Below are 23504 nucleotides of genomic sequence, written 5' to 3'. Positions count from 1 at the left end.
CCCACGGACACCCCCACAGACCCCCACAGACCCACAGGGACACCCATGGACCTCCCCACAGACCCACAGACACCCCCCATGGACCCACGGACACCCCCACAGACCCCAATGGACCCACAGGGACCCCCCTCCACATACCCCACAGACCCACAGGGACCTCCACAGACCCCAAGGGACCCCCAGGGACACCCCAAAGACCCACGGGGACCCCCCACGGACCCCTCGGGACCCCCCCGGGCCTCCGCCATGTCCCGACACGCCTCGACACGCCTCCACACGCCTCGACACGCTGCCGCCCTCCTGCTCCTGCTCCTGGCCCGTGAGTTCTTTTTGGGGGGGACACCTCAAATGTCTGGTGGCGGAAGGGGACCCACCCCCCGCCCCGGGGGGGGGCACCCAGGCGTCCGGGCGGGGCTCCCCACTCGACCGGTCATACCGGAAAGGTCGAGGTCACCCAAAAAACCCCAAAAAAATGAGCCGGGATGCCCAGGATGGCGGGGGGGGGGGGGGGGGGGCGCCCGGATGCCTGGGTTCCCCAGGGTGGGGGTGGGGGTGCCCCACGCTCTGACACACACACACCCACCCCCCCCCAAACCCCATTTTTTCCTTCCACAGATGCCCAAATTTCAGCTGGGGAGACTCCTGCAGGTAAATCATATGCAAATGAGCCGCTGCATATTCATGAGCACCCCCCTTGCTGCCGGGAAGGGGCCCTTCCCCCCCCCCTCATTGGGGACACCCACCCCCCCCCCCACGCCTTCCCAGGCGTTTGGGGACCCCCCCCCAAGCACCCAGGGGTCTCAGTGGCAGCTTGGGGGTCCGGGGGGGGGGCACCCAGACATTTAGGGGAGACCCAGACATGGGGGGGGGCACCCAGATATGGTGGGGGGTGGGGGCACAGACACCCGGCCCCTACTTCCCCCCCCTCCCCAAAATGTTGTCGCAACCCCTTCCTGCCCGCCCGGTGTCGCAATAACCCCCGGGGGGGGTGAAATCAGGGCAGGGTGTGGGCTTGGGGAACCAGGGATTTGGGGAGGTCCCAGGGATTTGGGGGGGGGGGGGGTCCCGAGTGTCCCTTCCTGCCCCAGTGGTGCAATAACCCCTGGGGGGGGGGGTGGGTGTTGAAATCAGGGCAGGGTGAGGTGTTGGGGGGGAGAAACCAGGGATTTGGGGGGGTCCCAGGGATTCAGGGAGAGTCCTGGGGATTTGGGGGTGTCCCAGGGATTTGGTGGGGGTCCTGGGGATTTGGGGGGGTCCGTGCTGACGGGTGTGGGGCCCACAGAGCCCGAGTGCGGGCACCGGCGGGAGCTGGGCCGCGTGGTGGGGGGCTCGGCCGCCCGGGCCGGTGAGTGGCCGTGGCAAGTGAGCCTCCAGCTGCAGGGGGAGCACTTCTGCGGGGGCACCCTCGTCACCCCCCAGTGGGTGCTCTCGGCCGCCCACTGCTTCCAGGGGTGAGTCCTGGGGACCTGGGGGGAGTGGGGGGGGGTGTGGTGTGGTTCTGGAGTGGGACCCCCCTGTCTGCGTCCTGTCGGGCCACCTGGATCCCCCCTGGTGTGCCCAGATCCTCCTGGGGACCCCTCAACCCCTGTTGGGCCACCTATATCCTCACCGGGGCTCCCAGAACCCCTCTGGGCCACCTAGATCCTCTTGGGACCACCCAGAACCCCATTGGGCCACCCAGAACCCCATTGGGCAACCTAGATCCCCACTGGGCCACCTAGACACCTGTTGGGCCACCTAGATCTTCTCCAGGGCTCCCAGAACACCTTTGGCCCACCTAGATCCTCGTGGGACCACCTAGAACCCTATGGGGCCACTGAGACCCCCGTTGGGCCACCTAGAACCACTTTGGGCCACCTAGATCCTCTCCAGGGCTCCCAGAACCCCTTTGGGTCACCTAGCTCCCTCGTTGGACCACCTATAACCCTGTGGGGCCACCTAGATCCACGTTGGTCCAGCTAGATCCCCATTGGGCCAGCTAGATCTCCACTGCACCACCCTGATCCTCTCCAGGGCACCCAGAACCTGGTTGGGGCACCCACGACCGGGGTTGGGGCATCCAAGACTGGGGTTGGGGCACCTGGAACCTGGTTGGGACACCTAGAACCTGGTTAGGGCACCCAAGAGTGGGGTTGGGGCACCTAGAACCCGGCTGGAGCACCCATGGCTGGGCTTGGGGCACCCAGAACCTGGTTGGGGCACCTAGAACCCATCTGGGTGACACCGGTGATCCCCCCCCCCAGGCCCAACGGGAGCCGGGCGGAGCCCAGGGCCTGGCGGGCGGTGGTGGGCCGGCTGCGCCTGCAGGACCAGGGCGGCCAGGAGAGGACGGTGGTGGAGGTGGTGGTCCACGAGGGCTACCGGCGGGTGGAAGCGGGCCACGACCTGGCGCTGGCCCGCCTGGAGACCCCCGTGGCCCTCGGCCCCCACGTGGGGACCATCTGCCTGCCCCAGCCCGGCCACCCCTTCGCCTTCGGCACCCCGTGCTGGGTCACCGGGTGGGGACACGTGGCTGAGAACGGTGAGGACATCCCGGGGGGGTGTCCCCTGGGGGTGGGGCCCCACGGTGGCGGGTCCCCATGGGGTGGTTCTTGGTCAGGTGGGTCCCCGTGGGGGGGGGGGTGGGGGTGTCTCCACGGGGTGGTCAGCTGGGTCCCTGCAGAGGTGGGTCTCCACAGTGGGGGGTCCCCATGGGTGGTGGGTCTCCACGGGGGGGGGGGGGGGGGGCGGGGGTGTGTCTCCATGCCCTGTCTCCCCATGTTTGTGGGTCTCCATGGTGGTGGGTCCCCATCCCCTTTGCCCCCACGGTGGTGGGTCTCCATGATGGTGACCCCACCTGGGTGGTGGGTCTCCACCTCCACCTCCCCACGGGGGGGGTCCCCATGGTGGTGGGTCCCCATCCCCTTTGTCCCCATCGTGATGGGTCTCCATGGTGGTGGGTCTCCATCTCTACCTCCCCACGGTGGTGGGTCCCCATCCCCTCTCCCCACGGTGGTGACCCCCCCATGCTGGTGGGCCTCCATCTCCGCCTCCCCCCCCCCGGGCGGCTGCTCCCCCCGGCGGTGGGGCTGTGGCTGAGGGCGCCCCCCGGCGGCGGGGCAGTGTCGCTGCCGGCCGGGTCCCCCCTGCAGCAGGTGGCCCTGGACCTGCTCAGCCGCGACACCTGCAACTGCCTCCACGGCAACCTGCGGCGCCGGGAGCTGGCGCGGCCGGCCAGGCCCGGCATGCTCTGTGCCGGGGGGCAGCGGGGCGGCCGCGGCGCCTGCCAGGTGCCGGGGGGGCTGGGGGGGGTCTAGGGGGTCTATAGAGGGGCTGCGGGGGGTGTATGTGGGTCTGGGGGGGGGCGTAGGTGGGGCTGTAGGGGGTCTGTGGGGGGCGTATGTGGGGCTGTGGGGGTCTAGGGGGTCTATAGAGGGGCTATAGGGGGCACATGTTGGGCTGTGGGGGGTCTGTGGGGGTCTGTGGGGGGTCTGTGGGGGGTGGATGTGGGGCTGTAGGGGGTATAGGGGGTCTATAGAGGGGCTGTGGGGGGTGGATGTGGGGCTGTAGGGGGTATAGGGGGTCTATAGAGGGGCTATAGGGGGCGTATGTGGGGCTGTAGGGGGTCGGGGGGGGCGTATGTGGGGCTGTGAAGGTCTAGGGGGTCTATAGAGGGGCTGTGGGGGGTGTATGTGGGGCTGTAAGGGGTCTACAGGAGGCGTATGTGGGGCTATGGGGGGTCTATGGGGGCTGTGGGGGTCTAGGGGGTCTATAGAGGGGCTATAGGGGGCATATGTGGGGCTGGGGGGGTCTGTGGGGGTCTGTGGGGGGGCTGGGGGGGCGTATGTGGGGCTGTGAGTGTCTAGGGTGTCTATAGAGGGGCTGTGGGGGGTGTATGTGGGGCTGTAGGGGGTATACAGGGTCTATAGAGGGGCTATAGGGGGCATATGTGGGGCTGTGAGGGTCTAGGGGGTCTATAGAGGGGCTGTGGGGGGTGTATGTGGGGCTGTAAGGGGTCTATAGGAGGCGTATGCGGGGCTGTGGGGGGTCTGTGGGGCCTATACAGGGGCTATGGGGGGTGAATGTGGGGCTGAGGGGGGTCTGTGGGGTCTAAGGGGGGGCTGTGGGGGACGTATGTGGGGCTGTAGGGGGTCTGTGGGGTCTATGGGGCTGTACGGGGGCAATAGAGGGGCTATAGGGGCCTATGAAGGGCCTGGGGGGGGCTATAGGGAGCGAGAGGGGGATCTGTGGGGCTGTGGGGGGTCTATGGGGGGGAGAGAGGGGGGCTCCATGGGGCTGCAGGGGGTCTATAGGGGCTCCGTGGGGTCCATAGGGCCCTTTACAGGGCCTGGGGGGGCCCCCCTCGCCCCCCACTGACCCGCTTCCCCCCCCAGGCGGACTCGGGGGGCCCGGTGGCGTGCAGGGGCGCGGGGGGCCGCTGGGTGCAGGCCGGGGTGCTGAGCTTCGCCGTGGGGTGCGCGCGCCCCAACGGGCCGGCGCTGGCCACGGGGCTGGGGGCCCACGGGCGCTGGCTGCGCCGCCGCCTGCCCCCCGCCGCCTTCGCCCCCCGGGGGGACCCCCCGCCCCCCGGCCTGGAGGACGGCAAGTGCCTGGGTGAGCGACCCACTTCTGGGGGGGGGGTGACCCATAACCCCTGGGACCCCGATATATGAGTGGGGGGGCGTCCTATAACCCCCGGGACCCCCATATATGGGTGGGGGGTGCCCCATAACCCCTGAGACCTGATATATGGGGGGGGGCCCCCATAACCCCCTGGGACCCTGGGTTTTTTTTTTGGGGGGATGCCCCATAGACCCCTGAGACCCTGGTTTTTTTTGGGGGGGCAAGCCCTGGGACCCAAATATAATGGAGGAGAGGGGGGTCCCACCCCGTGTCCCACCCCCCCCCCATGTGAGAGGACCCCGGTGCCAGGGCTGACCCCCCTTCCCCTTGCCCCCCCCCCCACCCCCAGGGTGCGGGATGCAGGGGGGCCCCCCCCTGACCCCCCCCCCGCGGCCCCGCCTGGCCCTGGGCCGTCAGCCTGCGCCTGGGGGGGCGGCACCGCTGCGGGGGGGCGCTGGTGGCCGAGGGCTGGGTGCTGGCGGCGGCCCACTGCTTCATCGGGTGAGGCCGGGACCCCCGGGACCCCCCCACCGCCCCCCGGGACCCCCAGCTGCCCCACGGGACCCATGGAATCCCCCGGGACCCCCAACTGCCCCCTGGGCCCCATGGAATCCCCCGGGACCCCCAACTGCCCCCTGGGCCCCACTGGACCCTCAAACGCCCCCTGGGACCCCCAGCTGCCCCCTGGGCCCCATGGAATCCCCCGGGACCCCCAACTGCCCCCTGGGCCCCACTGGACCCTCAAATGCCCCCTGGGACCCTCAGCTGCCCCACGGGACCCCCCCTCTGCACCCTGGGCCCCATGGAATCCCCCGGGACCCCCAAATGCCCCCTGGGCCCTATGGGACCCCCAGCTGCCCCCCAGGATCCCCCACTGCCCCACGGGACCCCACAGGACCCCCAGCTGCCCCCTGGGCCCCATGGAATCCTCCGGGACCCCCAACCACCCCCTGTGCCCCATAGCGTCCCCCGGGACCTGGTGATCCGAGGGAGGGGGGGGGTGGGGGTGTGTATGTTGGGGGGGGGGGATCCCCAACACCCCGGGGGGTGCAGGGTGGGGGGTCCCTGTCCCTGGGGAAGGGCCCTGGCCCTTTGGGACCCCCAACCGCCCCATAGCGTCCCCCGAAACCCTGGGGATCCATGGGGCGGGGGGGGGATGTGTGGGGTGTGTGGGGGGGTGTGGGTGGTCCCGGGGGTCCCCGCCCGGGCCACCCAGCTTTGGGGGGGGCGCAGGCAGCAGGACGCGGCCGCCTGGGAGGTGAGGGCGACGTCGGGGGACGCGGGGGGCCGGGGGTCCCGCCTGCACCTGCACGGCGCCTACGTGGGGCGGGGCGGGGGGCACGACCTGGCCCTGCTGCGCCTGGAGCCCCCCCTGCCCCCCGGGCCGGCCCGGCGGCCCCTCTGCCTGCCCTACGGCGACCACCGCCGGCCCCCCGGCACCCGCTGCTGGGCCCTGCTGGCCCCCAACGGTGAGACCCCCGTGTCCCCGGCACCCCTGGGGGGCCCCGTCCCTGGGGTCCCCATCATCCCCAGGGTCCCCAGCCCTGGGGTCCCCATCCCGGGGGTCCCCCATGTCCCTCTCACCCCGGGGGTCCCTCTCCATAACCCCCGAGACCCCGACATATGGGTGGGGGGCACCCCATAACCCTGTCCCTGGGGTCCCCATCATCCCCAGGGTCCCCACCCCTGGGGTCCCATCCCTGGGGTCCCCACCCCTGGGGTCCCCCATGTCCCTGTCACCCCGGGGGTCCCATCCCTGGGGTCCCATCCCTGGGGTCCCCACCTCTGGGGTCCCCCGTGTCCCTGTCACCCCTGGGGTCCCATCCCTGGGGTCCCCACCCCTGGGGTCCCCCATGTCCCTCTCACCCCGGGGGTCCCCCTCCATAACCCCCGAGACCCCGACATATGGGTGGGGGGCACCCCGTAACCCTGTCCCTGGGGTCCCCCGTGCCCCCATCATCCCGGGGGTCCCTGTCCCCGCTGTCCCCCACCCACATCCCCACCCCCGTGACACCCCCCCACGTCCCCCCCGTGTCCCCGTCCCCCCCCCCCAGGCTCGTCCGTCCCCGAGGAGCTGCTCAGCGTCGAGGTGACGATCGCGGAGTCCTGCGGGACGCGGGGGGACACGGGGGGTGACGAGGGGGTCCCGGCGCCCCCCGACACCTTCTGCATCACCCTCCCCGAGGGCACCAGCGCCTGCCAGGTCAGCGGGGACGGGGGGGTCCCCAAGTCCCTCCTGGGGTCCCCTGTGGGGTCCCTGGGTCCCCTTTTGGGGTCCCCATTTCCCTCCTGGGGCCACCTGTGGGGTCCCTGTGTCCCTTTTGGGGTCCCTTTTGGGGTCCCCATGTCCCTCCTGGGGTCATTAGTGGGGTCCCCGTGTCCCTTCTTGGGGTCTCTCAGGTCCCTTTCGGGGCCGTGGGGTCCCATTTGGGGTATCTGGGGGTCCCTTTTGGTGGTTTTGGGGGGTCCCAGTGGTCCCTCCTGGGGGTTTTGGGGTCCGGGGGTCCCTTTCGGGCAGGTCGTGGGATCCCTTCTGGGCGGGGGGGGGGGGCTGGGGGTGGTTTTGGGGTGTCCCGGAAGGGTGAGGGGGGGGGGGAAATCCCCCCAGCCCCGTGCTGACGGGGGGTCCCCCCACAGCTGGACGGGGGGTCCCCGCTGGCCTGCGAGGAGCGGGGGGTCTGGTTCCTGGAGGGGACGGCCAGCCTGGGGGGCTGCGCCCAGGGGGGGCCCCCCCTCTTCACCGCCACCCCCCACTACGAGCGCTGGATCACCGGCGTCACCCGCGAGGCCTATTTCGCCGAGCCCCCCCCGGACCCCCGTGAGGAAGAGGAGGAGGAGGAAGAGGACGAGGAGGGGGCCCTGGGGTTCCGGGAGCGCCCCGAAACCACGGAGAACCCCGGCGTCCTGGTGGCGCCCCCCCACCCCACGGAGGACCCCGACGTTCGGCGGGAGCCAGAGCCCACGGAGAACCCTGAATTTCGGGGGGACCCCGGATCCGGGGAGGTCCCAGAGGGCCAGGGGGACCCTGGCAAGGCCTGACCCCCACTTTGGGGGGGCTCCGGCGCGGGGCAATAAAGCGGTGGTGGTCTGCAGTGCCCCCCCCCCCCCCCCCCCGGCTCTTTCTGGTGGTCCCGACCCCATTCTGGACACGTTCGGGGGTCCCCAGCCCCACTCCGGGCACACTGGGGGGTCCCCAGCCCCATTTTGGGGGTCCCCAGTCCCACTCAGGGCACACCCGGGGGTCCCCAACCTGACTTTCTGGGGTCACACCCCGCTGAGAGTCAAAATCCACCCAAAACTGCTCCAAAACAACCCAAATTTAATCACGGGGAGGGACCACCCCCCCCCCCCAGCCCCCTCACCCGTCAGCCTCGGCCCCCCCGGGGGAGCGGTGCCGGGGGGCGGCGGGTCGATGCCGGGGGGGCCGAGCCCCCCGCTGCTGCCCCCCAACCGGGGGCCGGGGGGCCGGGGACGCCTTGCCGGCCGCCCCACGGGCGCTGGGGGGTCCCCGCTCCGGCCCCGCGGTGGGGGGCGCCGGGGTGGGCCCCAACACCGTCACCTCCTCCGGGGGTCCCGCCCGGTCGGCGGCCGAGGAGGCCTCGCCCCCCGTTTCCCGCGGGTTGGGGTGCACCGGCGATGCCCCCGGCGCCGACAACGCCGTCCGCGGCGACGGCGACGACTCCAGCGCCGTCACCGGCGTCTCCAGGTGCCCCGGCGGCGCCGGCGACGCCGTTTGGGGGGGTCGAGGGGTCGCCCAACGCCGCCTCCGCCGCGCCCGGGGGTCCGGCGCCCACCCGTGACGCCGCCGGCGGCGCCGCGGAGCCCCCCGGCGCCGTCTCCGTCCCACCCAGGCGTCCCGTGGGTGCCTCCTCCACCGGCGCCGCGCTCGGCGGCGCCGAGGGATCCTCCAACGCCGCCTCCGCCGCGCCCGGGTGCCACAGAGGCGCCTCCGCCACGGCCGGTGGTGCCACGGCGTCCTCCAACGCCGCGTCCCGGCGCCCCACGGACCCCGGCGTCCCCTCGCCCGCCGGCAGGTGGCTGTCGCTGCCGTCGCCGCCGCCGCCGTGGTGCAGGCGCTGGTGTCCCAGGAGCTGCCGGCGGAGGCGGAAGGCCTTGGGGCAGAGCCCGCAGCGGTGCCGGCGGCGCTCGCCGTGGCTGCGCCGGTGGTTCTTGAGGGCCATGGGGTTGGGGAAGGCCTTGGGGCAGGCGCCGCACCGGAACAGCCCCGTGGTGTGGGTCTGCCGGTGGTTCACCAGGCTGCCGGCGTGCTTGTAGCTCCGCCCGCACACCTCGCACCGGAACGGCCGCGCCGCCGCCGCCTCCTCCTCCTCCTCCTCGCCGGCGCAGGCGTCGCACGCCGGTTCCTCCGCCGGCGCCGCCGGCGTTCCCGCCTTGCAGCCCGGGTGGCTGCGGAGGTGGCCGCGGTACGCGGCGAGGTTGGGGTAGCGCCGGGCGCAGCCGGCGCAGGGGAAGACGCCGGTCTGGTGGCTCTGCCGGTGGTTCACCAGGCTCCCGCCGTGCCGGTAGGTCTTGCCGCAGACGCCGCAGGCGTGTCGGCGCTGGCGGCCGTGGTGCCGCCGCTCCCCCCCGGCCACGTCGGCCAGGGCGGCCGCCTCCTCGGCGCGGTGGCTCCGGCTGTGCTCCCGCAGGCTCGCCAGCCCGGCGAAGGGCTGCCCGCAGTAGCCGCAGATGTGCCACGGCTCCTCGCCCCACGCCTCCCCCCAACACCCCTCCGGCGACGACGGCGGCGGCGGCGACGCCGCCACGTGCTCCTCCCGGTGGTGCCGCGCCAGGTCGGCCTCGCCGGGGAAGATGCTGCCGCAGAGGCTGCAGAGGAAGGGCCGCTCCTCCTCCTCCTCCTCCTCCTCCTCCTCCTCCTCCTCCTCCTCCTCCTTGTCCTCCTCGACGCCCCGCGGCCGCCGGTGCCGCCGGAAATGCGCCCGCAGCGCCGGCAGCCCGCCGAACTCCTTGGGGCACAGCGAGCACTGGTAGATGCCGGGCGGCGGCGGCGGCGGCGCGGGCACGGTCGCCATGGCGGCGGCGGCGCAGCCGTTGCGGCGGTGGGGGTGGCGCTGGTGGTGGCGGCGCCGCCGGTGCCCCCGCAGGTGCCCCTTGAGGGCGCCCAGGTTGGTGAAGCGCTTGGCGCAGAGCCCGCAGCCGAAATCGCCCGTCTGGTGCGTCTGCTTGTGGTTGATGAGGCTGCCCGAGTGCCGGTAGGTCTTGCCGCACGCCTCGCACCGGTACGCCCGCTCGGCGGCGCCGGCGGCCTCGCCGGTCGGGCGGCGCGGCGCGGCCCGGCGCCCCCGCCGGTGCCCGCGGGCGTGGGTGCGCAGCGCCATGAGGTTGGGGAAGTGCTTGGGGCAGAGCGGGCAGGCGAAGACGCCGGTGCGGTGCGTGTGCCGGTGGTTGGCCAGGCTGCCGCGGTGCCGGTACCGCCGCCCGCACTCCCCGCAGCTGTACAGCCGTCCCGGCGGCGGCGCCGAGGACGACTGCGCCGGTGACGCCGCCGAGGATGCCGACGCCGCCGAGGATGACGCCGCCGCCGCCGCCTGGCCGGCGCTGACCTGGGCGCGGCGGTGGGCGCGGCGGTGGCTGCTGAGGGCGGCCAGGTTGTAGAGCTCTTTGCCGCAGGCGCCGCAGCCGTAGACGCCGGTTTGGTGGCTCCGGCGGTGGTTCACCAGGCTGCCGGCGTGCCGGTAGCTCCGCCCGCACTCGCCGCACCGGTAACGGCGCTCGGACGACGACGACGACGACGACGACGATGTCGGCGCGCACAGGCGCTCCGGCGACGGCACCGGCGACGCCGCCATGGTGGAGCGGGGGGGGGGGGGGGGACGACGACGGGACACCGGACACCCCCAGGAGGGCGGGACCACCCCTCGGTGTCCCACAATGCACCGGGCTCCCAACGCTGGGGGGGGGGGGGAGGGGGGGGCTGGAAGACAAAGGGTTAAATTAGAAAATAACCCCCAAAACCCCCCGTTTTTCCCCAAAACACATCGCGACCCCCAACCCCCAACCCCTCCCCTCTTCCCCCCCCCCCCCCCATCCCCGGCCCCACCAATCTGGGGGGGGGGGGGGGGTTCGAGGTCCCCTCCCCCCCCCATGGCCCCTCCCCCCACGCTAGGGGTGTGCCCCCCCCCCGCCCCCCCCCCCGACCCGCGCACCGGCACCTCCTTTTGTTGCTGGGGAGACCGGAAGCGACCGCTGGCCCCGCCCCTTCCGCTTCCCCCTCCCCGCCGGAAGCTCCGCCCACCTCACACACCCCACCCACCCACCCCCGCCCCGCCCCCCCCGCGGTCCTAGCGCCCGCCGCGCCGCGCCCCGAGCGGAGCCCCCCCCCAGGTAAGGACGGGACCCCCCCCCCCCCAAACCCCGCCACCCCCCCCAAACCCCCACCCCCCTTCCCATGGTGCATTGCGACCCCCCCCCCCCCTCGCATTGCACCGTCCTTCCCGGGGTGCATCGCGGCCCCCCCCCCCCCGCATTGCACGGGCCGACCCCCCCCCCCCATTGCACCCCCGTTCCCATGGTGCATTGCAACACCCCCCCCCCCCCCCCCCCCGCTTTGCAGAGACACCCCCCCCCAAATTGCAACACCCCCCCCCACCCCGCTCCGGGGGAGCGTTGCACCCCCACCCCCCCTCAAATTGCACTGCTCTTCCCGTGGTGCATTGCGACACCCCCCCATTGCCCCCCCCACCCCCCCCAGTGCATTGCGACCCCCCATTGCACCCCCCCTTCCCCATGGTGCATTGCGACCCCCCCATGGCACCCCCCCCGTTCCCCATGGTGCATTGCAACGCCCCTCCCCCACCCATGCCACCATCTTGCCACCGACAAAGGGGTGGGGGAAGGGGTGACACCACCCCCCCCCCCCCCACCTGGGTGCAGCCCCTCAGGTGCGAAATGGGGTAAAATGGTGCAAAATCGGTGTAAAATGGGAGCGGGGGGGTGGGGGTGCGGGGGGGGGGGGGTGGTGTCCGGGTAGCACCTCTCCCCCTCCCCCCGTCCCCCCCCCAAACATGGTGGTCGTGTCCGCAGGGGCCATGGAGGAGCGGCAGGAGGGTCCGGGTGGGGACACCCGTGGCCAAGAGGGCGCCCGCGGGGACGTCCTTGGTGGCGCCCGTGGGGATGTCCAAGATGGCGCCCGCGGCCACGATGGCACCCGTAGTGACGTCCGTGGTGGCACCCGTGGGGACGTCGGTGGTGACACCCATGGCCGCGATGGCGCCCGTGGGGACGCCCCGGGGGACCCCCATGCAGACCTCCACGCCGCCACCCACGGGGACCCCCAAGTCGACACCCACGGGGACGCCCCCGCCCCGCGCCGCGCCCAGACCCGCGCGTCCCCGAGCGGCGCCACCGCCACCAGGTCCAGGGGCGCCGCCGCCGCCGCCGCCGCCGCCACCGCCACCAGGTCCAGAGGCGCCGCCGCCGTCGCGGACGTGCCCGCCGCCTCCCGGGGGGCCACCACCAGGTCCAGAAGCGCCGCCACGGCCAGGTCCAGGGCTGCCGCCACCACCACCACCACCACCACCACCACGGCTGCGCCCACCGCCACCAGGTCCAGAGGAGCCACCGCCACCCGGTCCAGAGCTGCCACCACCCCCCGGTCCCGAGGCGCCACCACCACCAGGTCCAGAGGCGCCACCACCGCCGCCACGGTGGCGTCCAAAGCCCCCGGAGATGCCACCACCGCGGCGGACGCGTCCAAAACACCCCGATCCAGAGGTGCCACCAGGTCCAGAGGTGCCAAACCACCCGCAGATCCCTCCGCCGCAATGGCCACCTCCACCGCCGCCGCCGCCGCCGCCTCCGACCCCCACGGAGATGCCACCACCAGTGCGGCCGGCGCTGCCGACGCCCCCGGAGCATCCGGAGACGCCACCGCCGCCACCACCTCCGCGCCCAAACCACCCGGAGACGCCCCCACCGCCGAGGACGCCCCCTGCGCCGCCTGCCCCCGCCCCGCCCCGCTCTTCCCCTGCGCCGCCTGCCCCAAATCCTACGGCACCCTCTCCAAGCTCACCATCCACCAGCGCGCCCACACCGGCGAGCGCCCCTTCTCCTGCCCCGACTGCCCCAAATCCTTCGCCGACCCTTCCGTCTACCGCAAGCACCGCCGGGGCCACGCCGGGCTGCGCCCCCACCGCTGCGGCGCCTGCCCCAAGGCCTACGCCGAGCGCAAGGACCTCCGCAACCACCAGCGCAGCCACACCGGCGAGCGGCCCTTCCTCTGCGCCGAGTGCGGCAAGAGCTTCGGCCGCTCGTCCTCGCTCGCCTGCCACCAGCGCATCCACGCCCCCCGCAAGCCCTACGCCTGCGGCACCTGCGGCAAAGCCTTCACCCAGCTCTCCTCCTACCAGAGCCACCAGCGCGTCCACACCGGCGAGCGCCCCTACCTCTGCCCCCAGTGCGGGCGGATGTTCTCCGACCCCTCCAGCTACCGCCGGCACCAGCGCGCCCACCAGGGCGTGAAGCCCTACGGCTGCGGCGAGTGCGGCAAAGCCTTCCGCCAGCCGGCCGACCTGGCGGTGCACCGGCGGACCCACACCGGCGAGCGGCCGTGGCGGTGCGGGGAGTGCGGCAAAGCCTTCGTGGCCTCCTGGGACCTCAAGAGGCACCGGCTGACCCACAGCGGGGAGCGGCCCTGGCGGTGCGGGGAGTGCGGGAAGGGCTTCGGGGAGAGGGCGGCGCTGGGCAAGCACCGGCAGACGCACTCGGGCGAGAGGCCCTACGCCTGCGGGCGCTGCGGGAAGGGCTTCGGGGGCGCCTCGGGGCTGCGCAAGCACGAGAGGACGCACGGGAAGAGGGAGGCGGGAGGCGGGGGCGACGTGGCCGCCGGGGCCGGCCTCAGTATGGCCGCCGGGGCCGGCCTCGGCGTTGCCGGAGGGGGCCAGGGCGTGGCCGCCAGGCTTGGCCATGACCTGGCTGCTGGGGCTGGCCACAATATGGCCGCCAGGGTTGGCCACGGCGTGGCTGCCGGCGCTGGGCACGACACGGGTGGTCAACCCGGCCACAGTATGGCCACCGGTGTTGGCCACGGCATGGCCACTGGTGCTCAGCATGACATGGGCGGTCAACCCGGCCATGGTACGGCCACCAGCGTTGGCCACGGCACGGCCGCTGGTGCTGGGCATGACATGGGTGCTCAGACTGGCCATGGCATGGCCACTGGTGTTGGCTACGGCGTGGCCGTCGGCCACTGGCATGACGTGGGTGGTCAACCCAGCCATGGTATGGCCACTGGTATTGGTCACGGCGTGGCTGCCGGTGCTGGGCATGACATGGGTGGTCAACCTGGCCATGGTATGGTCACCAGCGTTGGCCACAACATGGCTGCTGGTGCTGGGCATGACCTGGGTGGTCAACCTGGCCATGGTGCGGCCACCGGCGTTGGCCACAACATGGCTGCTGGTGCTGGGCATGACCTGGGCGGTCAACCTGGTCATGGTATGGCCACCAGTGTTGGCCACAACATGGCTACCGGTGCTGGGCATGACCTGGGTGGTCAACCTGGCCGTGGTACGGCCACCGGCATTGACCATGGCACAGTCACCGGTGCTGGGCATGACCTGAGTGGTCAGCCCGGCCATGGTATGGCCACTGGCGTTGGCCACAACATGGCTACCAGTGCTGGGCATGACCTGGGTGGTCAACCTGGCCCTGGCACGGCCACCGGCGTTGGCCACGGCATGGCTGCCGGCACTGAGCATGATGTAGCTGCCCAACTTGGCCACAAAGTGGCTGCTGGAGCTGGCCACAATATGGCCGCTGGACTTGGCCATGACATGGCCGCCGGAGCCGGCCACGCCGTGGTTGCCCAGGCCAGCCATGACATGGCCGCCCGAGGCGCCGTGGGCTGTGGCGCCCTCGACGTGGCCGACGCCTGCGGAGGCCCCAACGTGACCGCCCCCAACATGGCGGCCCCCATCGGAGCCCCGGGGGCGTGCCTGTCCGATGGGGGCGTGGCCTCCTCGGAGCCCCGCCCCTTCGCCTGCCCCCTCTGCCCCAAACGCTTCGGGGCCCGGGCGGGGCTGCGCAAGCACCAGCGCCGGCATGGCCACGCCCCCTCCCCGCAGGACACGCCCATCCCCGACCACGCCCCCCGCCGGGACGGCGTAGCCACGCCCCCCATCCCTATCCCCTTGTTGCTGCGGGGGGGCAGAGCCTCTTTAGCCCCTCCCTCGCTGGAAAAGGGGCGTGGCTCCCTCAGAGGGGCGGTTCCACGTGTGATCCCGCCCCTTTCCCCTCCCCCTTGTGTGTTAATGGGAAATAAACCGAGTCCGTGTCTCCGCCTCCGTCTCTCTGTGACCCCGCCCCCAAAGGGGACCCGGGCATCCGGGACACACCCCCCAAGCCCCACCCCCAAAGGGGCCCCAGGTGCCCCGGCAGCGAAGAATCTCTAAATCTGGGATTTCACCATCTTTATTTGTGTCCCCGCCCCCTCCCCCCCCCCCAGGTCTCTCAGCCAATGGCGGCGAAGCACTCCCATGGCTCGGCCAATCACGCGGTGCCTGGCCCTGCTGCCCAGGGTCTGGGCCAATCCCCTGTCAGTATTTCACACCCTCCCCCCCCTCCCCCCCCCCCCCCCCCCCCGCTATGGCCCAATCCCGTCTCAGTCCACCCTGCCCCCCTCATTCATGGAGAATCCCACGCCAGTCCCGCCCCCTGCTCTCAGCCAATCCCATCTCAGTATCCCCTCCCCCCCCGCCCCCCTCAGCCAACCCCCTGCCAGGATCCCACCCCTCCATCCAATCCCGCGTCAGTCCCGCTCCTTCCTCTTGGCCAATCCCCCCTCCCCCTCAGCCACACCCACCCCCTCGGCCAATGGCGTCGCAGGGGTTTGTCCCACCCCCTCAGGACGCCTGGGTCCTCGGCAGAGGCTCCGCCCCTTGGGGGTCCAGCGCCTTGGGGTGACCCGCCATGGAGGGACCCACCTCTGGGTGCCCCTCCGTCATCTCCGACCCTTGGGGCACCCCAAGTCTCTTGGGCTTTGGGTGCTCCACCAACGTCACCAAGCCTGGTTGACCCTCCGACGTCACCAAGCCTGGCTGACCCTCTGACGTCACCAAGCCTGGTTGACCCTCCGACGTCACCAAGCCTGGCTGACCCTCCGACGTCACCAAGCCTGGTTGACCCTCGACGTCACCAAGCCTGGTTGACCCTCCAACACCTCCACGCTCGGTTGACCCTCCAACATCTCGGTCTTTGGGTGCCCCCCCGTCATCTCCAAGCCTGGTTGCGTGCCAAGTCTCTCGGGTTTTGGGTGCCCCTCTGATCTTTCCGAGCCCGGTTGACCCTCCGACGTCTCCAAACCCCGTTGACCCTCCAACATCTTGGCCTTTGGGCGCCCCTCCGACGTTCCGAGCCCGGTTGACCCTCCGACGTCTCCAAACCCAGTTGACCCTCCGACGTCTTGGCCTTTGGGCGCCCCTCCGACGTTTCCGAGCCCGGTTGACCCTCCGACGTCTCCAAACCCAGTTGATCCTCCAACATCTTGGCCTTTGGGTGCCCCTCCAATGTTTCCGACCCCGGTTGACCCTCCGACGTCTCCAGACCCCGTTGACCCTCCGACGTCTTGGCCTCTGGGCGCCCCTCCGACGTTTCCGAGCCCGGTTGACCGAGCCCCGCCGCCTGCTGCGCCGCCCCGTGGGCCTCCTCCAGGTGCACCCTCTCGTGGGTGATGAGGTTGGAGCTCTGGCTGAAGCGCCGGCCGCAGCGGGCGCAGCCGTAGGGCCTCTCGCCGGTGTGGGTGCGCCGGTGCTGCTCCAGGTGGGCGCTGCGGACGAAAGCCCGGCCGCACTCGCCGCAGCCGTAGGGCTTCTCGCCGGTGTGGATCCGCTGGTGCCGCACCAGCGTGGAGCTCATGCCGAAGGCCTTGCCGCACTCCCCGCAGCGGTAGGGCCGCTCGCCGGCGTGCGTCCGCCGGTGGAGGGCCAGGTTGGAGCGGAGGGCGAAGGCCTGGCCGCACTCACCGCAGGCGAAGGGCCGCCCCTCGCCGTGGGCCCGCTGGTGCCGCGCCAGCGCCGAGCGCAGCCCGAAGGCCCGCCCGCACTCGCCGCAGCGGTGCGGCTGCAGGCCCAGGTGGAGGCGCCGGTGCTTGGCCAGGGTGGCGCCGTGGCCGAAGCGCTTGCCGCACTCGGCGCAGGCGAAGGGCTTCTCGCCGCTGTGGCTGCGCTGGTGCTGGATGAGCTCGGAGCTCTGGACGAAGCCCTTGCCGCACTCGCCGCAGCGGAAGGGCTTCTCGGCGCCGTGGGTCTTGCCGTGCTTGAGGAGGTTGGCGCGTTGGGCGAAGCTCTTGCCGCACTGGCCGCAGCGGTAGGGCCGCTCGCCGGAGTGGCTGGTCTGGTGCTGGAGGAGGTCGGAGCTGCGGGTAGAACGCCTTCCGGCACTCGCCGCAGGCGTAGGGCCGCTCGCCGGCGTGGGCGCGCTGGTGCTTCACCAGGTTGGTGCTCTGGCTGAAGGCCTTGCCGCACTCGCCGCAGCGGTAGGGGCCGCTCGCCGGTGTGGACGCGGCGGTGCTGGGCCAGGTTGGAGCTCCAGCCGAAGGCCTTGCCGCAGTCGCCGCAGCGGTAGGGCCGCTCGCCGGTGTGGGTGCGGAGGTGCTGGGCCAGGTGGGAGCGCTGGGCGAAGCGCTTGCCGCACTCGCCGCAGGCGTTGGGGCGCTCGCCCGTGTGGCTGCGCCGGTGCCGCTCCAGCTTCGACCACTGCCCGAAGGATTTGCCGCATTCGCTGCAGATGTAGGGGCGGCCGGGGGGGGCTGCGCCGGGGAGAAAAGGCGGGGGCGGGGGGGGGGGGGGGAGGGAAAGGGGGTCAGGGACCCCCCGGGTGTGGTGGGGGGGGACCCTCCTCTGAGCCACGTTGCGGGGAGTTGGGGGGCCAGGACATCTGGGTCCCCCTTTCTGAGCCACACCGGGGGGAGTTGGGGGTCCTGGGTGCCCGGGGGGCATTCAGGGGGTCCGGGTGGCTGCCTCCCCCCTTCTGCCCCACATTGGGAGGCGTTGGGGGGCCCAGACGCTTGGGTCCCCCCCTTCTGCGCCACACCGGGGGGGATTCGAGGGGTCCCGGGTGGCTGGGTTCCCCACGCTGGGAGGTGTTGGGGGTCCTGGACATCTGGTCCTGCCCCACAAAGGGGGAGCTGGGGGTCCCGGACGCCTGCGTGTCCCCCCCCCAGGGGTCTCACCTGCCGCCATCTCCTTGGGGGTCTCCTCAGCGGCTCCGGACGGGGCGTCCATGGGGCAGCCTGGGTGGGGGGGGGGGGGGCGGGGGGAGGACACGGCACGTCATGGGGGGCACCGAGGCGCCCCCCAACATGTGGGTCTGGGGGAGGGGGGGGGGGGGTGCGGGGAGCTCAGGGGACCCGGATGTCCGGGCCCCCCCCCTTACCCGAGGGGCTGGCGCTGGCCTGCATCGTCACGGCGCTGTGGGGCGCTGTGGGGGCCGGGGGCTCCCGGCGCCCCCCGACCTGCTGGGCTGAGGGAGGAGGGGGCGTGTCCAGCGCCCGAGCCCCGCCCACTGTGACGCCACTTCCTTTAACCACCCCTAGAGCAACGCCCTCCCCCCTATGGCAACGCCGGGGGGGGGGGGGGCGGGGGGTGTGGCCTTGTGTGCCGCACCCACCCCGCGCACGCTGATTGGCGGAGGGGGGCGTGGCCAGGGAGGGGAAGGTGTGGTTTATTCGGGCGCTGATTGGCGGAGGGGGGCGTGGCCCGGGGAAGCCGCGGAGGGGAAGGTGTGGTATATTCGGGCGCGGATTGGCGGGCGCGGGTGGAAGGGGGTGGTTTATTGGGCGGGGGCCGCGGGAAGAGGGTTGGGGGAGGGAGGAAGGCGTGGCCCCGTGGCGTCACATCCGGGTCCCCGCGGGAGCGGCGGGAGCGGGGCGGTGGCGCCGGGGGGGGGGGGTGGGGGAAGGTGAGTGGTCCCGGAGTTGGGGGGCTGGGGTGGGGGGTGGGGGGGGGTGGGTGTCCCCGCCATCGCCATGGCAACCGCCCCATCGTCGCGGCAACCGTCCATCGCCGTTGCTACGGCACCGCTATGGGGCGCGGGGTGTGGGTCCCGGGGGGGTCCGTGGGATATGTGGGTCCCGGGCGCGGTGGGGGGGTCGTGTCCCCCATTTCCACACCCTGACCAAGTGCCGCAGGCGCCATGACGGAGGCGGAGCCGGAGGCCGTGGGTCGCCGTGACCCGCCCGCCGGGCGCGGGCCGGTGGGGGGCGGGGGCGGCGGCGGCCCCCTGGCCCTGCTGAAGGCGCGGGCGCTGGACGTCACCTTCGAGGTGGGCGACGAGTACGAGGTCATCGAGACCATCGGCACCGGCGCCTACGGCGTCGTCAGCTCCGCCCGCCGCCGCGACACCGGTGAGCCGGACACTGGGGGAGGGAGATTTGGGGAGTGGGTGGACCCCCGGGGCCCTTTGCGGGCCGGTTGGGGGTCGTCAAGGGGTGGCCGGTTGACGAGCCGCCATCGCCGGGGCCACCAGGGCAGCAGGTGGCCATCAAGAAGATCCCCAACGCCTTCGACGTGGTGACCAACGCAAGAGGACCCTGCGGGAGCTGAAGATCCTCAAGCACTTCAAGCACGACAACATCATCGGCATCAAGGACATCCTCAAGCCCACCGTCCCCTACGGCGAGTTCCGCTCCGTGTGCGTCCCCTCCCCCGGGTGGTGGTGGATCCCCGTAGGGACCTCTCTGTACCCTCCTGGGTGCTCCTGTGGGGCAGAAGGACACGTGGGATGGAGCCCCATTGGCCGACTGGGGACATTGGGTGATGGTGGGCCCCGTAGGGACGTCTCCATCCCCTCCTGGGTGCTCCTGTGGGGCAGGAGGACACGTGGGATGGAGCCCCATTGGCCGACTGGCGATGTTGAGCGGTGGTGGGCCCCGTAGGGACGTCTCCTGTACCCTCTTGGGTGCTCTTGTGGGGCAGGAGGACACGTGGGATGGAGCCCCGTTGGCCAACCGGGGATGTTGGGTGGTGGCGGCACCCACGGGGACGTCTCCGGCCCCTCCCGGACGCCTGGGTCCCCCTTCCCGCCTGCAGCTACGTGGTGCTGGACCTGATGGAGAGCGACCTCCACCAGATCATCCACTCCTCGCAGCCGCTGACGCTGGAGCACGTCCGCTACTTCCTCTACCAGCTCCTGCGCGGCCTCAAGTACATCCACTCGGCCAACGTCCTCCACCGCGACCTGAAGCCCAGCAACCTCCTGGTGAACGAGAACTGCGAGCTGAAGATCGGCGACTTCGGCATGGCCCGGGGGCTGGGCGCTGACCCGCGGCACGCCAAGGCCTTCCTCACCGAGTACGTGGCCACCCGCTCGGTACCGGGCGCCGGAGCTGCTGCTCTCGCTCCACCGTTACACCCGCGCCATCGACATGTGGTCGGTCGGATGCATCTTCGCCGAGATGTTGGGGTCGCCGGCAGCTCTTCCCCGGCAGGAACTACGTCCACCAGCTGCAGCTCATCATGGCCGTGCTGGGGACGCCGCCGGCCACCGTCATGGCGGCCATCGGCGCCGAACGGGTGCGGGCCTACGTGCAGAGCCTGCCGCCGCGCGGCCGGCGGTGCCGTGGGAGAGCCTCTTCGGCGACGCCGAGCCGGCGGCGTTGGCGCTGTTGGGCCGGATGCTGCGCTTCGACCCGCGGGAGCGGGTGGGGGTGGCCGAGGCGCTGCGGCACCCGTTCCTGGCCAAGTACCACGACCCCGAGGACGAGCCCGAGTGCGTCCCGGCCTTCGACTTCGCCTCTCGACCGCCGGGCGCTCACCAAGGAGGAGATCAAGGCGGCCATCGTGGCCGAGATCGCCGACTTCCACGCCCGCCGCGACGGCATCCGGCGGCAAATCGCCTTCGCCCCGGCCGGCGTCGCCGGCGTCGGGGTCAACGCGGCCAACGCCGCCCGCGGCCGACGTTAACGTCCCTGCGGGCGACGTCAGCGCGGCCAACGTGGGCGTCGACGCGGCCAACGTCAACATGGCTACTGCGAGCGTCAGGATGGCCGGCGTCAACGTGGCCAACTCCGGCGTCGCCATGGCCGACGTCAGCATGGGCAACGCCGGCGTCAACGTGGCCAACGCCGGCGTCGTGGCCAGCTCTGCCATGGCCAAAGTCAACGTGGCCGACGTCAGCATGGCCGGCGCCAACATGGGCCAACATCAGCACCGCCATGACCAACAGCAACGTCAACGTGGCCAACGCAGCCATGGCCAACGTCAACGCGCCCAATGCCGCGGTGGCCGGTGTTGGCCCGGCCTGGCCCTGTGCCGACGTGGACATGCCGAGCCCCGGCCCTGCCCCTGCCACTGACTGCCCAATGGACTCTCCCCGCGTGAAGGTGGAGCCAGGGGCCCCCGTGGCGCCCAAGCGGGACGGCGCCATTTCTGACGACACCAAGGCCGCCCTCAAGGCGGCTCTGCTCAAGTCGGCCATGAGGAACAAGAGCAAAGGTGAGGGACACCCTGAAGTGCTCTGGGTGGGGTTGGTGGGTCCACCCCTGTTCTCCTGGGTCCCAGGGGTTGGTGTGGAGTTGTGTTGGGTGGGCCTGGTGGCTCCATCCCAGGTCTTCCAGCTCCCAGAGGTTGGTTGTGGTTGGGTCGGGTTGGGGTTGGGTTGAGCTGAGTTGGGTTGGTGGCTCCACCCCTGTTCTCCTGGGTCCCAGGGGTTGGTTGGGGTTGGGTTGGGTGGGCCTGGTGGCTCCATCCCAGGTCTTCCAGCTCCCAGAGGTTGGTTGTGGTAGGGTTGGGGTTGGTGGCTCCATCCCAGGTGTCCTTGGTCCCAGGGGTTGGGTTGGGTTGGGTTGGGTTGGTGGCTCCATCCCTAGTCTCCTGGGCCCCAAGGGTTGGTTGTGCTTGGGTCAGGTTTGGGTTGGGATTTGGTTGGGGTTGGGTTGGTGGCTCCATCCCTGTTCTCCTGGATCCCAAGGGATGGCTGATGATTGGGTTGGGTCGGTGGCGCCCTCCTTGGTCTCCCGGCTCCCAGGGAAGTGGTTGGTGTTGGGTTGGATTGAGCGGGTTGGGGTGGGGTTGGGTCGGTGGCTCCATCCCTGGGCCTCCCTGGTTGCCCCGCCAGACCTGCCGTGCGCAGGCCCCGGAGGCGCCGGAGGGCCGGAAGCCGGTGACGGCGGCGGAGCGGCAGCGGGAGCGGGAGGAGAAGCGCCGGCGGCGGCAGGAGCGGGCGAAGGAGCGGGAGAAGAAGCAGCGGGAGCGGGAGCGGCGCGAGCCCCGAGGCCGGGGCGAGGGGCTCCGGGGCCTCGTCCTCACCGACGACGACCGCCACCTCCTTGAGCGCTGGACCAAGATGAGGGACGGGGCCCCCACCTCGCCCCCCGCCCCCGCCCCGCCCCACCGCTCCCCCTCCCCCTTGCCCCGCCCCGCCTTGCGGAGGACCCCCCGAAACGTGGCCGGGCCCCGAGGTCTGGCCTGAGCCCCCCGCCGCCCCGCTCCCGGCAGCGGACCCCGACGTGGCCACTGTCACCCAGCAGCTCTCCAAGTCACAGGTGAGGGGCCCAGGGGCGGGTTGGGGTTGGGTTGGTGGCTCCATCCCGGGTCTTCTGGGCCCCAGAGGTTGGTTGGGTTGGGTTGTGGGTTGGGGTCGGTGGCTTCATCCCAGGTCTTCTGGGCCCCAGAAGATGGTTGGGTTGGGTTGGTGACTCTATCCTGGGTCTTCTGGGCCCCAGAGGTTGGTTGGGTTGGGGTTGGGTTGGTGGCTCTCCCTGGTCTTCTGGACCCCAGAGGTTGGTTGGGTTGGGTTGGGGTTGGGTTGGTGACTCCATCCCAGGTCTTCTGGACCCCAGAGGATGGTTGGGTTGGGTTGGGTTGGGGTTGGGTTGGTGACTCCATCCCAGGTCTTCTGGGCTCCAGAGGATGGTTGGGTTGGGTTGGGGTTGGGTTGGTGACTCCATCCCAGGTCTTCTGGGCTCCAGAGGATGGTTGGGTTGGGTTGGGGTTGGGGTTGGGTTGGTGACTCCATCCCAGGTCTTCTGGACCCCAGAGGATGGTTGGGTTGGGTTGGGTTGGGTTGGGGTTGGGTTGGTGGCTCCATCCCAGGTCTTCTGGGTCCCAAGAGCTTGGGCATCGGCCGTGTTGAACATCATCATCCTCCTCACCCCCATCACCCCCCCCCGCCCCCGTAGGTGGAGGACCTGCTGCCACCCCGTCTTTTCGGTGACCCCCCAAGGGCAGCGGCGCCGGGCTACGGGGTGTGGCTTCGACCTGGAGGAGTTCCTCAGCCAATCGCTGGACATGGTGGGCGACCCCAAGGACAGGTAAGAGGGGACGCCCCGGGCTGTGGGGGCGGACGGGACCCCCCGCCCCCCGGCATCCGGGGCTGAGGCCACGCCCCCCTCCGCCCCCCCCCGCAGCCAGGGCGATTCGGCGCCGCTCTCGGCCTCGCTGCTCGCCGATTGGCTGGAGGTCCATCGCCTCAGCCCCGCCGCCCTCGAGAGCCTCCAGCGCGACCTCCAGCTCGGCTCCCCCATGCTCCTCGCCGACGACCTCTCCCGACCCCTGACGGCGGGGGGGGCAACCCAGGGCCACGCCCCCCCACACGGCCCCGCCCCTCCTTGGTGCCTTGGCCACGCCCCCCCCCCTTTGGTGCCTTGGCCCCGCCCCTGGCCCCCCCCCCCCCCCCCCATTAAATTTGTAAGGAAACAGCCCCCGTTTTCGTGATGCCCGGGCGAGGGACCTATAGGGGGCGTCTATCCTGGCTCCTTGGTGTCCTATAGGGGCTATAGGGGGTGGAGGGGACCTTGTGGGGGGGCTCTGGGGCTGTGGGAGACTCTACGGACCTATAGGGGCCATAGGGGGCTACGAGGAGCTGTATGGGGACATACGGGCTCCATAGGGTCATAGGAGACTCTATGGACCTATAGGAGCTGTAGGGGCTACAGGGAGCTGTAC

At 71.8% G+C, this 23504-nt stretch overlaps 3 protein-coding genes across 3 annotated transcripts; 2 read left to right on the top strand and 1 right to left on the bottom strand.

Annotated features, from left to right (window-relative positions):
- The first annotated feature begins 246 nt into the window (after nucleotides 1–246).
- LOC147412504 (serine protease 53-like) lies at nucleotides 247–7641 on the top strand. The gene is made up of 9 exons (XM_086481297.1): nucleotides 247–319; nucleotides 1283–1451; nucleotides 2244–2521; nucleotides 3103–3269; nucleotides 4374–4585; nucleotides 5020–5103; nucleotides 5836–6071; nucleotides 6657–6805; nucleotides 7240–7641. Exons 1-9 carry the CDS (start codon nucleotides 247–249, stop codon nucleotides 7639–7641), a joined length of 1770 nt encoding a protein of 589 aa, XP_086337423.1.
- A 319-nt stretch (nucleotides 7642–7960) lies between these two features.
- LOC147412503 (uncharacterized) lies at nucleotides 7961–18621 on the bottom strand. The gene is given in 9 exon segments (XM_086481296.1): nucleotides 7961–8302; nucleotides 8397–9401; nucleotides 9633–10334; nucleotides 16264–16983; nucleotides 16985–17101; nucleotides 17103–17539; nucleotides 17792–17851; nucleotides 17995–18081; nucleotides 18615–18621. Coding segments are annotated over 9 exon segments (3477 nt in total).
- A 132-nt stretch (nucleotides 18622–18753) lies between these two features.
- Nucleotides 18754–23448, top strand: MAPK7 (mitogen-activated protein kinase 7). The gene is given in 15 exon segments (XM_086481295.1): nucleotides 18754–18964; nucleotides 19087–19137; nucleotides 19140–19251; nucleotides 19650–19926; nucleotides 19928–20020; nucleotides 20022–20159; nucleotides 20162–20350; nucleotides 20352–20517; nucleotides 20736–21070; nucleotides 21691–22018; nucleotides 22056–22102; nucleotides 22739–22756; nucleotides 22758–22870; nucleotides 22967–23154; nucleotides 23330–23448. Coding segments are annotated over 15 exon segments (2385 nt in total).
- The last annotated feature ends 56 nt before the right edge of the window (nucleotides 23449–23504 follow it).

The sequence above is a fragment of the Leptosomus discolor genome, unplaced genomic scaffold (genome assembly GCF_034619465.1).
Source record: "Leptosomus discolor isolate bLepDis1 unplaced genomic scaffold, bLepDis1.hap2 HAP2_SCAFFOLD_124, whole genome shotgun sequence".
NCBI lineage: Eukaryota > Metazoa > Chordata > Aves > Leptosomiformes > Leptosomidae > Leptosomus > Leptosomus discolor.
The sequence above is the reverse complement of the archived record's forward strand: the minus strand, read 5'-3'. Positions and strand labels throughout refer to the sequence as shown.

Bases quoted from the DNA above. Each gene is read 5' to 3' on its own strand.
- LOC147412504 (XM_086481297.1), top strand. From the start codon at position 247: ATGTCCCGACACGCCTCGACACGCCTCCACACGCCTCGACACGCTGCC. The intron at 4,586-5,019 runs GTGCCTGGGTGA...CTGGGCCGTCAG, and splicing joins CCCGGCCTGGAGGACGGCAA to CCTGCGCCTGGGGGGGCGGC. The intron at 6,806-7,239 runs GTCAGCGGGGAC...GTCCCCCCACAG, and splicing joins AGGGCACCAGCGCCTGCCAG to CTGGACGGGGGGTCCCCGCT.